The sequence below is a fragment of the Poromitra crassiceps genome (genome assembly GCF_964638095.1).
Source record: "Poromitra crassiceps genome assembly, chromosome: 10".
Taxonomy (NCBI): domain Eukaryota; kingdom Metazoa; phylum Chordata; class Actinopteri; order Beryciformes; family Melamphaidae; genus Poromitra; species Poromitra crassiceps.
In genome coordinates, this window is record NC_139631.1 from 19,957,897 (window position 1) to 19,970,917 (window position 13,021).

General features: G+C 48.1%; 2 protein-coding genes across 3 annotated transcripts; one reads left to right on the forward strand and one right to left on the reverse strand.

Moving 5' to 3' along the window:
- Positions 1-896: 896 nt before the first annotated feature.
- Positions 897-4,410, reverse strand: selenom (selenoprotein M). The gene is made up of 5 exons (XM_083644068.1): positions 4,191-4,410; positions 3,057-3,092; positions 2,799-2,833; positions 2,572-2,650; positions 897-1,656 (listed from the first exon to the last, which is right to left on the reverse strand). Exons 1-5 carry the CDS (start codon positions 4,287-4,289, stop codon positions 1,402-1,404), a joined length of 504 nt encoding a protein of 167 aa, XP_083500194.1. The 5' UTR covers positions 4,290-4,410; the 3' UTR covers positions 897-1,401.
- Positions 4,411-5,817: 1,407 nt separating this feature from the next.
- Positions 5,818-10,353, forward strand: LOC310784122 (multidrug resistance-associated protein 1-like; the record flags this gene model as incomplete). Of its 2 annotated transcripts, XM_083645104.1 has the most annotated exons (2): positions 5,818-7,914; positions 8,092-10,353. In XM_083645104.1, the coding sequence occupies 2 exons, from the start codon at positions 5,818-5,820 to the stop codon at positions 10,351-10,353; spliced, it is 4,359 nt and encodes a 1,452-aa protein (XP_083501230.1). The 2 variants fall into 2 exon arrangements, with proteins under 2 accessions (XP_083501230.1, XP_083501229.1); XM_083645103.1 differs by having other exon boundaries at positions 5,818-10,353.
- Positions 10,354-13,021: the final 2,668 nt, after the last annotated feature.

Below are 13,021 nucleotides of genomic sequence, written 5' to 3' on the forward strand. Positions count from 1 at the left end.
GAAAGGAAACCAGAGCACCTGGAGGAAACATGCAATACACAAGTACGAACACAAGGGGAACATGCAGACTCCACACAGGGGCAGGGCTGAGATCTGAATCCTGGACCTACAGTAAAGTGACAGGCTCCAATATTCCCTCCAGTATTTCTCTTAAGTACTGTGAAGTGTGAGTTTTCTTCATATCTGAATTTAAGATTTTTGCTAAAACTTTACAATAAGGGTCACAAAATTAATGGTTAGTTAATGCTTAATAAGCATTAGTTAATGCTTGTTAATGTTGATTAACTAACCGTTACCTAACCATTAACTAACCCTAAACTATGAAATAATGCATAAATTAATACCTAACGCTAGTTAACATGAAGACCATACAGTTGGCTGTTACGGGTCACTATATTATATTATAGTGTTTCCCCTAGAAAAATCTTCAGGCCTGGAGGGATTTTGAAACGTACCCCGACCGCAACGGTGGGGGCCCTCGCTGGCGACGCTAAACTTTTAGCTAACCTGTTCGCATCAGCATCCCAAGTATCATCATACTATTATGTGATGCGATGTGAACAGTTATATTATGGGATGTGCGTTTCCCAGGCAACGTTTTGGAACTGCGCTGCACGCTGGCGCAATGCTCCTAAAAGCAAAATGCTTATTGTTTTGAATGATTTGGCACCTTCTATTACTGTCAACACCAGTAGTAATAGTATGCCATAAAGGTTTATTGAGATTTTGGGGAGAGCAGGGAAAAATAATAATAATTTCTGGCCTGGCGGGGGCGCCGTTGGACTGGCGGGCCCGCCAGGCCTGTAGAATGGTAGGGGAGACACTGCTATTGAAATGTGTTACCAGCTTTTTATACAAAAAAAAAGATGAAAAAATGTTTCTTTAAAATATTTTATTATTCTTTTACAACCCTTCTACTTGAACTCTCTTGTCTGTGAAGTCCCACCCACCAGAAACATGTGGCATCAACCCCAGGCCAGTCTGGCGATTTAAAGCCTGGGGCTTCATTAAGTTTCACAGTGGGTAGGAAGTCATCAGACACAGAGAGATGAAGTGAGGAAAGGATTTTGAAGACACATGATGGATTTAAAAAAAGACATGCATTCACAGTCCTGCAAGGTGCGTAATATGAGCACTCACCAAGTGACCTGTTGTGTCGTTAGCCTCGCTAAAACAAAACAGACAAACAGCAGTAAAAATGTATGTGCAAATTCGGAGTGTTAACCCTCGGAGGCCTTTTGCTGATGATTCTGTCCCTCCCTAACAGCTGATCCATGATCTGCTGGCCTGATTTTGAAATGACAAGGATGTCTGTCATGTGCTGTAACAGCCAACTGGTCATGGAGCAGCTATGAAGCATAGTGGTATTGTGTTATTTCTACTTTTCTCTTCACTGGAGAGTTATAGGTCAGAGCGCTGGGCCTCGGAGTTGGGCGGTGAGGAGGCGCCCTCTGCAGGAGGAGAGGAGGAGGTCTGGGGCTCTTGTGCGCCCTCTGCAGGAGGAGAGGAGGAGGTTGGGGGCTCTGGTGCCTCTTTGGCAGGGGAGAAGCGGAACTCCTCTGGCACCTCGTCATCAGCCTGGGCCTTCTTGTAGAAGCCCAGCTCGGCCAGTAGCTCGTTGATCTCAGAGCGGCTCATGTCAGACAAGGCTATCCGCTGTGGAGGAGTCACACACACAGAGCCAGGTTACATTCACTCTGCAAAAACAGCTGTTGCAAAATGGATGCTGACCCCCTGAAATGGCATATTTATTTCCTTGATTTGATGCATTTCATTGGGGGCGGGGCATAATCAAAAGTCTCAATCAATGCAATATGAGTCCAGGAGAGGAAGGCAAATTTATTTGATGGAAGGGGCCTCGGGGGGTGGGATTGTTCAAAAATGTGATGGTTTTATTGGTTAGAAATCTATCTACACCTACTATACTAGTGCAGAAGGAGGTCACCATGAACGATACTCTGTCTTCCAGGAAGTAAAAGTACCGTAGCCTACTGTTCATTTCAAGGGGACTTTAACATGGTGTTTCACAATTCCACTGGTTCCCCTATGATTCTCCTACTTATATATATATTTTTTCAGATTTCCCCCCCATTTTCTCCTCAATTGTACGTGGCCAATTTTACCTCTACTGCCCCGGTCGCTGCTCCACCCACTACCGATCTGGGGAGAGCCGGAGACTATAACCATGCTTCCTTCGACACGTGCAGTTAGCAGCCGCTTCTTTTCACCTGACAGTGGGGAGGTTCACCGGCACGACGTAGCACGTGGGATGATCATACTATTCCCACCAGTTCCCTTCCACCCCGAACAGCCCAGACGGACCAGAGGAGGCACTAGAGCAGCCGCGAACCAAGACACATACCCTCAATCAGGCTTCCCACCCGCAGACACAGCCAATCGTGCCTGTATGGACGCCTAACCAAGCCGGAGGTAACACGGGGGCGCGAACCTGCGACCCTCGTGTTGGTATAGGCAGGGAATCCACCAGTACACTACCCGGATGCCCCAATGATTCTCCTATTTCTAATAATAGCATATAGCATAGAGGTATAGTGCAAAAGGAAGACTTACATCCAGCTCTTTGTGGTAGTGGTTAAGGAGGACAAGCTCAGGGTCAGCCCCAGGGATATGCTTCATCACCAGATTGTGGCTGGAGTAGCAGCGGTCAAGGATGTCCACAGATGGAAAAAACTGGAATATTTTTTGACAAAAACTGGAATATTTTTTGACATTTCATGCAACTGTTTTACACTAAGAAGTAAGAGAAAGCAACAGCAATACACCAAGGTAAAGGATACTAAAGAGGAATATCCTGGGTCACAAAGGCTTTGACCTGCCGAGAGAGAGATGGGGATTTAGGTTTGTCACTCACAGTTTGTGTGTAACCCTAGACGTTAAATGCTTCTCAGTGGACAAATACCTTCACGCTTCAGTCTAGACTAGAGAACAAGGTTTAAATTCCTGTCGCTGAGAGTGACTCTCAGCGTGTTGATATCTCTAATCTTACCGTTTTGCACCAAGCAGCAGACTGCTGATTACAGGAGTGGACAACTCACCTCTCTCAGCCTGTTCAGCTGTCATCCACCACATGACTGAAATGAGATGGAGATCAAGTAAGATACAGGAAATGTTTGCAAGCAGCACTCATTACAATCAGGGTATGGGATCAGCAGGATCTGGAAAAAGAGGACTTCATTGTGGGTTTACACAAGGCCATCCATTCTTTCCACATATTCTTCCTAGATATATACACACATGTATTTCTTTGGTGTGTTGGTACTTTGCTATTGAAATATTACACAATTTGTACAAAACACTATTTAGGCTATGTGAGAGGACTGTGGACCCTATTATTATTGTTACTGTGCCTCGGGTAGTGTGATCTCAGGTATTCAGTTGCAGGGATGAATGGCATAACAATAGCAAGAGATGCATTCTTTTCATCAATGGTGCTGGTAGGGTGGTGCTTCGGTGACACCCTAGGGAGAAAACTACATGGTGTTTCACAAAGAGAAGAATAGAGTTTCAGAAACTTTTGTGTATTGATAGGAATCTGATCCTGCAGTTGAATCTCCTGTTACAGCCGTTGCCCTTATTCGCCTCAGAAATTGATGTCACTTGTTGCAAATGCTTTTTTTGTTTTTTGTTATTACATTTAAATAGGCCTACAAATTATTTACTACCCGTACTAGCCTCTGTTGCATTAATAATTGGGTACCACTACCACACCAAACCAATGTCCATTCAGGCCATCAGATCCATTCATCCTGCTCGTACTCGTAAATAGAAAACTCTCGGGACAGGTCTCCCTCTCTCTCTCACACACACACACACACACACACACACACACACACACACGCACACGCACACGCGCGCGCGCGCACACACACACACACACACACACACACACACACACACACACACACACACACACACACACAGATATATACACACGCGCGCGTGCTCAACCCGGATATTTGGGAAACAAAATGCATCCATCCCATTCACAGAATATTATTCTCCCGATCAAGCGACATATTCCCCCAAAAATCAATAAAATCCTGCAAGCAATGACCCGCTACCATTCCAGACAAAGCAATTTACTCCACTTGTACGTGGTTGGTTTGAATAGGTATGGTTTGAATGCATGATTCGTAGTAAAATGAGTCCATACTGTAACGTTACGTTACCTCCACCTTCGCTGTTGCGAGACCGTCCAGTTTCTTCAAATCTACATCGTAGGCCGAAGCAGAATATACTAGTAAACTGGTCAAGACGATCAGCCACATTATTGCTCCTGGTTCAGACACGGAACGGAATCGTTCCTTCTCGACCCAAATAGGCTACCTGCAGAAGAGCTGAGAGGAGGAGGGATCGCATATGTCACGTCCGGACGTCTTGCCACGTCAAATGTTTCCCCCAGTCTGATACCAGTCTGACGAGAGAGGCGTGGACATGCAGGCGCTCATTGGTTATAAAGATACCCGGCAAGTTAATCCTCATTATATCATCAGGATAACATTACATAACATAGGCTGTTTTGTAAATTGAAATAATATTTGGTTTGCTTATGCCGCAGGCAGGAGGGGTTGTTGGTAACCGGATATCATTATCAAAGTAGGCTACAAGTCTTTATAATGGGGGAGAATGGGGTGTTGAATCCTATGGTTGAATCTGTGCAGGATAAGATAAGATAATGATTAACTGTGAATTATGACGTCATCAGTGATGTCACTTAATAATAATAATATTATGCCACTTGAGCAATTGTGTGATGTCATCAGTCACTCGAGCAGTTGTGACGTTATCAGTGATGTCACGGGTGGGCGGCCGGTGTCTGTCTGTCAGTCCAAAGTCCCCACCCTAGTAGTCTTGCTGGCCAGCCTCCCCTCCCTTCCGTGAGAGGAGTCTGGCTGCACAGAAACAGGCTGCTGGCATAAGCCTTCCCCTGCTCTACTCTGCTCTCCCATTGGAGCGATTGTTTCAGTCGCTGCCGGATGTCCGCTCCCTGCTTATTACAATCTCTCTCATTGGCTCCGACCATGTCAATCAGAATCAGAGCGGCTTCCGCTCCCTCCTCCCTGTGTGTCGCTGTAAATGTCCCCTGCAGCCGCAGTGAAAACAACAACGCTAACTAGCTAGCAAGCTAACGGCAGAAACCTACGTGTTTAGCTCGTTGCTAGTGCTACGCGCTAAAAATGGCAAGTTGGATTGTTGGAAACTATTTTCCAAGGGCAATGCTGCTAAGCGCCACGTGTAGCAGTGATGCACCCACAGGGGGCGCTACAGGCCTTCACACTCTCACACTAACATAGACATTGTGACATCACAATGGCTCGAGTGATGTCTTCAGTGAGTTATGACGGATGACATCAGTCATAGACATTGTGACATCATCATCAGTTAATTCAGTTAATTTGCAAACATCAGTGATGTCACTGATGATGTCTTAGACATTGTGACATCATCCGTGATGTCATAAAGGTGAGGCTATATAAGTGTGTAGTATTTTATCAAAGATTAAGAAGAGATCAAGCTCTCGGCAGGGAAACAGTGGATGGATGCATCCAGAAGAGGGCAGTAATGCAACATTGAGGATGCCAACTGCCATAAAACACCAAAAAAGAAGAAGAAGAAGACTGGTACTACACAGAAACATAAATCCAAAAGAAGGCGGTAATGCAGGATAGCAACTGCCATAAAACACCACAGAAGAAGAAGACTGGTAGCCTACACTACTTAACTGAGCACGAGCCAGGCCAGCAATGCCCCAAAGAAAGGGACTGAAAGACTTGATGTTACATTGTGTATTGGCGAATGGGGTTTGACAAGTTCTGCAGTTTGGACGGTTCTGATCCACTTTGGGATTGGAACCGTACATGGCACACAGCCAACCCAGACCTGACCCAGTGCTTCCAGAACACTGTGCTGGTGTGGCTGCCCTGCCTCTACCTCTGGCTGTGTGCACCAGTCTACCTCATCTACCTCGATAGCCACGGCCGCGGCTACATCTGCATGAATCACCTCAACAAAGCCAAAACTGCTCTTGGCTTTCTCCTGTGGATTATTTGCTGGGCAGATCTTTTCTATTCTTTCTGGGAAAGAAACCAGGGCAGCAGGGCTCCTGCACCCGTGTACCTGGTCAGCCCAACCTTACTCGGCATCACCATGTTGCTGGCCACCCTGATGACCCAGTATGAGCGTATGAAAGGGGTGCAGTCATCCGGGGTGATGCTGAGCTTCTGGCTGCTTGCCCTGCTGTGTGCCACGGTCACCTTCAGGTCCAATATCATCCAGGCCCTTCAACAGCCATCAACAATATGTGTGTGGAGGTACACAACCTTCTACACTTATTATGCCCTGCTGCTGGTGGCTCTGGTCCTGTCCTGCCTTTCAGACCAGCCACCACGCTTCTCCTCGGCCGTCAAATACATGAATCCCTGTCCTGAGGCAGGAGCTTCTTTCCTCTCTAGAATAAGTTTCTGGTGGATCACCAGACTGATGCTGACGGGCTACAGGCGCCCATTGGAGGAAAAGGACCTGTGGTCTCTGAATACTGAAGATCACTCCCAGAGGGTGGTGCCCCACCTGGTGCGCCATTGGAACACAGAGTGCCAAAAGGTCAAAAGGCCAGAGGAGAAGACTCTGTACTCCCGTAAGCGGGCATCATGTGCTGAGAGTAAAGAAGGCAGACCTGTGAAGGAGTCAGACATCTTGATTGCAAAAGCCCCTCAGAAGACCAGGGAGCCCTCCCTGTTCTGGGCACTGTGCCTCACCTTTGGACCCTACTTCCTCATCTCCTCTCTCTATAAGATCACCCAGGACATCCTCATGTTTGTTGGGCCTGAGATCCTCAGGCTGCTGGTCCACTTTGTCAATAACTCCAGCACCCCCTCCTGGCAGGGATACTTCTACACAGCTCTGCTCTTCATCTGTATGTGTCTGCAGACGCTCATCTTGCAGAAGTACTTCCATATCTGCTTTGTCACTGGCATGCGCCTGCGTACTGCCATCATCGGAGCGGTCTACAGGAAGGCACTGGTAATTAGCAATGCAGCACGGCGCACCTCCACAGTGGGTGAGATCGTCAACCTGATGTCAGTGGATGCCCAACACTTCATGGACCTCATCACCTATATCAACATGATATGGTCTGCCCCCCTGCAGGTGGGGCTGGCCTTCTACTTCCTCTGGCAGACCCTGGGTCCATCTGTGCTGGCTGGAGTGGCTGTGATGATTCTGATGACGCCAATCAATGCCGTCATCGCTATGAAAACCAAAACCTACCAGGTGGCTCAGATGAAGAGTAAGGATAACCGTATCAAGCTGATGAATGAGATTCTGAATGGGATGAAGGTGTTGAAGCTGTATGCCTGGGAGCTGGCTTTCAGGGACAAGGTGTCCTCCATCAGAGAGAGTGAGCTGCAGGTCCTGAAGAAGGCCGCCTACCTGGGTGCTGTGTCCACCTTCACCTGGGTCTGTACCCCCTTTCTGGTAGCCCTGTCCACCTTCACGGTCTATGTGTTGATAGATGAGTATAACGTGTTGGATGCTGAGAAGGCCTTTGTGTCCCTGGCCCTTTTCAACATCCTGCGCTTCCCTCTCAACATGCTGCCCATGGTCATCAGCAGCATGGTGCAGGCGAGTGTGTCCATGAAGCGTCTGAGAGTGTTTCTGTCCCACGAGGAGCTCCAGGAGGACAGTGTTGAGCGTGGGCTAATAGTAGGCTCACCAGACAGCATTTCCATTCTGGATGGAGTTTTCAGCTGGTCTAGAACTGAATCACCCACACTCAAAAGGCTGAACGTGTGTATCCCAGAGGGCTCTCTGGTGGCTGTGGTCGGCCAGGTTGGTTCAGGGAAGTCTTCTCTGCTCTCTGCCCTGCTTGGAGAAATGGAGAAACTGAAAGGCACTGTGGCCGTCAAGGGTTCGGTGGCCTACGTCCCTCAGCAGGCCTGGATCCAGAATGCCACCCTGAAAGACAACATAGTGTTTGGTCAGGAGAGGAAGCAGAGCTGGTACCACCGTGTGGTGGAAGCTTGTGCTCTGCTGCCTGACCTGGAGATCCTGCCTGCTGGAGACAACACAGAGATTGGGGAGAAGGGAGTGAATCTTTCTGGAGGTCAGAAGCAGAGGGTGAGCCTGGCCAGGGCGGTCTACTGTAACTGTGCTGTCTACCTGCTGGACGATCCGCTGTCTGCCGTCGACGCCCACGTAGGAAAACACATCTTCGACAAGGTCATCGGCCCACAGGGGCTGCTCAAGGACAGGACCCGTGTGCTGGTGACTCATGGGCTGAGGTACCTGCCCCAGGCTGACCTGATTGTGGTGATGGTGAAGGGAGAGATCACAGAGATGGGCTCCTACCTGGAGCTCATGGCCAGAGACGGAGACTTCGCTGAGTTCCTGCGCACCTATGCCAATGCCGAGCAGGGCGACCATGACACCAACTCAATGCCAAAGCAAAGACTAGAGAATGCTGCTCTTATTGGCAGTCAGGGAGTTCAGAACAGCAGCGGCATGGTCCAGCGCTCTCAGAAGCGTGAGGAGGGAGAGGTGCTGGGCAAGAAGGCCAAGAACAATGAGGTTGGCAAGCTGATGGAGGCTGACAAAGCCAACACTGGACGAGTGAAGCTCTCAGTATTCTGGGAGTACATGAAGGCCATTGGAGTGGTGTTGTCCTGCCTCAGTCTGCTGCTGTTCATCGCCCATCACTCAGCCTCCCTCTTCTCCAACTACTGGCTCAGCTTATGGACCGACGACCCCATGATCAATGGCACTCAGCCTAACAGGAAGATGAGACTCGCAGTGTACAGCGCTCTGGGCCTGTCACAGGGCGTGGCTGTCTTGTGTTGCTCCATCTCAGTGTCCATTGGCGGCATCCTGGCCTCCCGCTACCTCCACCAGACCATGCTGTGTGACATATTGCGCTTGCCCATGTCTTTCTTCGAGCGCACACCCAGTGGCAACCTGGTCAACCGCTTCGCCAAGGAGATGGACATCATCGACTCAGTCATCCCTTCAACTATAAGGATGTTCATTGGCTCCATGTTAAGCGTATTGGGCGCTTGCATAATCATCCTGGTCGCCACGCCACTGGTGGCCATCATCATCCCTCCACTCGGTCTGCTCTACTTCTTTGTTCAGAGGTTTTATGTGGCATCGTCTCGCCAGCTGAAGCGTCTGGAGTCAGTGAGCCGCTCGCCTGTCTACACCCACTTCAACGAGACCCTGCTGGGCACCAGCATCATCAGAGCCTTCGGCAAACAGCAGCGCTTCATCCACGAGAGTGACCATCGTATAGACCTCAACCAGAAGGCCTATTACCCCAGCATTGTAGCAAACAGGTGGCTGGCGATTCGTCTGGAGTTTGTAGGAAACTGCATTGTGTTATTTGCTGCTCTGTTTGCCGTCATGGCCAGAGAGAACCTCAGTCCCGGAATGATGGGACTCTCTATCTCTTATGCCCTACAGCTGACAGCCTCTCTGGCCTGGCTGGTGAGGATGTCCTCTGAATTGGAGACCAACATAGTAGCTGTGGAGAAAGTCAAAGAGTACAGTGACACAGAGAAAGAGGCAGAGTGGACACAGCAGCCATCCAGCCTCCCCCCAGGCTGGCCCACTGAAGGCTACATTGACATCAGAGGCTTGGGCCTTCGCTACAGAGAGGACCAGGACCTGGCTATCCGCAACATCACCATCACCATCCAGGGAGGAGAGAAGGTGGGTATTGTGGGGCGCACTGGAGCAGGGAAGTCATCCTTGACACTTGGGCTTTTCCGGATCATCGAGGCAGCTGAGGGCCAAATCTTCATCGATGGGATAGACATTGCTCAGCTGGGCCTGCATGAACTCCGCTCCAGAATCACCATCATACCACAGGACCCAGTGCTATTTTCATGCTCTCTGAGGATGAACTTGGATCCCTTTGATGGCTACTCTGATGAGGAGGTATGGAGAGCTCTGGAACTGGCCCATCTCAAGAGCTTTGTGTCTAGCCTGCCAGACAAGCTCAACCACGAGTGTTGTGAAGGAGGAGAGAACCTCAGTCTGGGTCAGCGCCAGCTGCTGTGCCTGGCCAGAGCTCTGCTGAGGAAGACTAAGATCCTGGTTCTGGATGAAGCCACGGCAGCTGTGGACCTGGAGACAGACAAGCTCATCCAGTCCACCATCCGCACTCAGTTTGAGGACTGCACTGTGCTGACGATAGCTCATCGCCTCAACACTATCATGGACTATACCAGGGTCCTGGTGTTGGACAAGGGAGAGATTACAGAGTTTGACTCACCCTCCAACCTCACGGCTAAAAGAGGAATCTTCTACAAGATGGCCAAAGACTCTGGGCTGGTCTGAAGCAGCACTTCCTCCCTCCACTGCTCCTCACTGATCTCTGTCATGAAGGCCCTGTGTTGGAGAGAGAGAGAGAGAGAGAGAGAGAGAACTCACTGATACTTTTCCTGAGCCAATCACAGCCCACACCTCACCTCCTGTTTCTCCAGATGTCCATGCACTCCATTTCCTGTCTAGGTTTGTTTAGAGCTGTCCCTTTCTCCTTGTTTTGCTGCCATGGAGACAAGCTCTGTCCAAAAAAACAGACATTGGAGGGGGACAGATTTGACGTTTGTTTTCAGTGTTGGTGTCCACCTTATTGATCAAGCAAGGCAAGTTTTATTTTTGTACTGTGAGACACTGGTGTTCTCAGCAGCGGCTGACAAGTCTTTCCCAGGAAAGACAGGCCTTGTAACATATCTTCTTTGTAGCATCCATGTTTTTTCCACATTATGACTTAAAAGCTCATGAACATCTCGAGAAATGGGACAATGCGAGCAGCATGTGAATGCAGCATTTGTCATAGGCTCTAATGTAGCCTACTCCATCAGGGCTCTAATGGTGCATTCATAAATCCAATCTGACGCTCTGCATGAAAATGAGAGCAGAGTGGAGAAAGAAGCAGAGCGTGCTCTTTCTGAATGAATTAATGAACGGGTTAAGAAACTGAACAAAAAGACGTCAGTCCCGCCCACGCTGTTTGATTGACGGGCGATCTCAGGGAAGCGCAGGGCAGAAAGTCAAGTCAAGTCAAGTCAAGTTTATTTGTATAGCACATTTCATACACAGAGGCAAATTCAAAGTGCAGCAAAGGCGCAGCAGTTGCAAAAAGAGCTAAAAACTTATAGAGGACTCATTGGGTTTGCATAGTAGCTGTCAGCAGTTAAAAGCGATGGTAAACATAAAAGTCTTTAGTCTATTTTTAAAAGTAAGTATGGTTGGGGCAGATCTGAGGTCTTCAGGCAATTTGTTCCAGCTAGCAGAAGCATAGTGGGTAAATGCAGCCTTCCCATGATTTGATTTGATCCTAGGGACAGTTAATAAGCTGGACCCTGTTGACCTAAGAGTTCTAGACGGTTCGTAGCGTGGGAGCAATTCATCTATGTATTTTGGGCCTAGGCCATTAAGTGATTTATAGACTAATAACAGTATTTTAAAATCTATTCTATGACACACTGGCAACCAGTGTAACGACTTAAGGACTGGAGTGATATGATCAGCTTTCTTAGTCTTCATTAGAACTCTAGCAGCACCATTCTGAATGAGTTGAAGTTGCCCAAGTTCTTTTTTGGAGAGACCAGAGAAAAGGCTATTGCAGTAGTCTAACCTACTATAGATGAAGGCGTGAATTAGTTTTTCTAGATCCTGTCTGGACATGTATCCCCTAATTCTTGCTATATTTTTAAGATGATAAAAAGCTGATTTTCTGATTGACTTAATGTGGGAGTTAAAGTTGAGATCGGAATCAATAATAATGCCAAGATTTTTGACTTGATCCTTAGGCTTCATGGATCGAGACTCAAGGCGTGCAGTGATTTTAAGCCTTTGTTCTTTGGGGCCAAAGATGATCACCTCTGTTTTGTCTTTGTTTAGCTGTAGGAAATTCTGGCACATCCAGTTATTTATTTGATCAATGCACTGGCACAATGATTCTATGGGGGCATAGTCAGCTGAGGAAAGAGTTATATACAACTGAGTGTCGTCTGCGTAGTTATGATAGGCTACTTTGTTTTTTTGCATAATTAGGCCTAGAGGGAGCATATAAAGGTTGAAGAGAATGGGCCCCATAATGGATCCTTGAGGCACCCCACAAGTCATCCTAGTTAGGTCAGATGTGTAATTGCCAATGGAGATGAAGTACTTCCTGTCTTGAAGATAGGACTTGAACCACTGGAGGACCGTACCCGATAGCCCAACCCAGAAAGAACACAACAATGAGCACCTAGAGCCAAATATATCAGTAAACTGTCAACTCAGTTCTGAAATGGATAACAGAAAGACTTTGCTATCGAATGGCATTTCGCTATGACTCCCGCCACCATGTTGGCTCTTCATTTGCTCCTCCTGGTGCTCTGCTGCTCCGGCCACACAGATAGAGCGCTCTGCCACTCCGAGAGTGTCGAGCTCTGAATAACCGAACGCTGTATTCCAACAGCGCTCAGAAATTACGAACGGTCCAGTTTGTGCCGCACTCAGAGTGCTATTTATGAACGCACTCTTTGAGTGTCACACAACCCCCGCAAAATGACTTGTTTCACTTTTGATACATTTGGTCAGATAACATTTGGAAAGTCTAGAAGAGCTGCATAACTTAATTAATTATTTATCTCCATTCAAGTGAGCCGGCTAACTGGCTCGGCTGGGCAGAAGCCTCTGGTGAGCATGCTCCAGGGCAGCGTGGGAATGTCTCCACAGACACTGAAAACTCTGGTAGGCGATACTGTGGAATACATACTAGTTATCTGGCGACAACAATAGGCTGGGGGAACTCATTTGGCAATAGCTTGAATGTAACAGACGTTTATATGTAAAAGTTATGCAGTCCAGCTTTAACACAAATGTAGGTTGTCTAGGACAGGGGTTTTCATAGTCTGACACTGTGGGCCACCCCTCGGCCCTCGGACAAAGCCTGTATGCCCCCCCAGTTTACTTGCTTAGTTTCGCTTAATTCCTAGATGCCTATGGGATCATG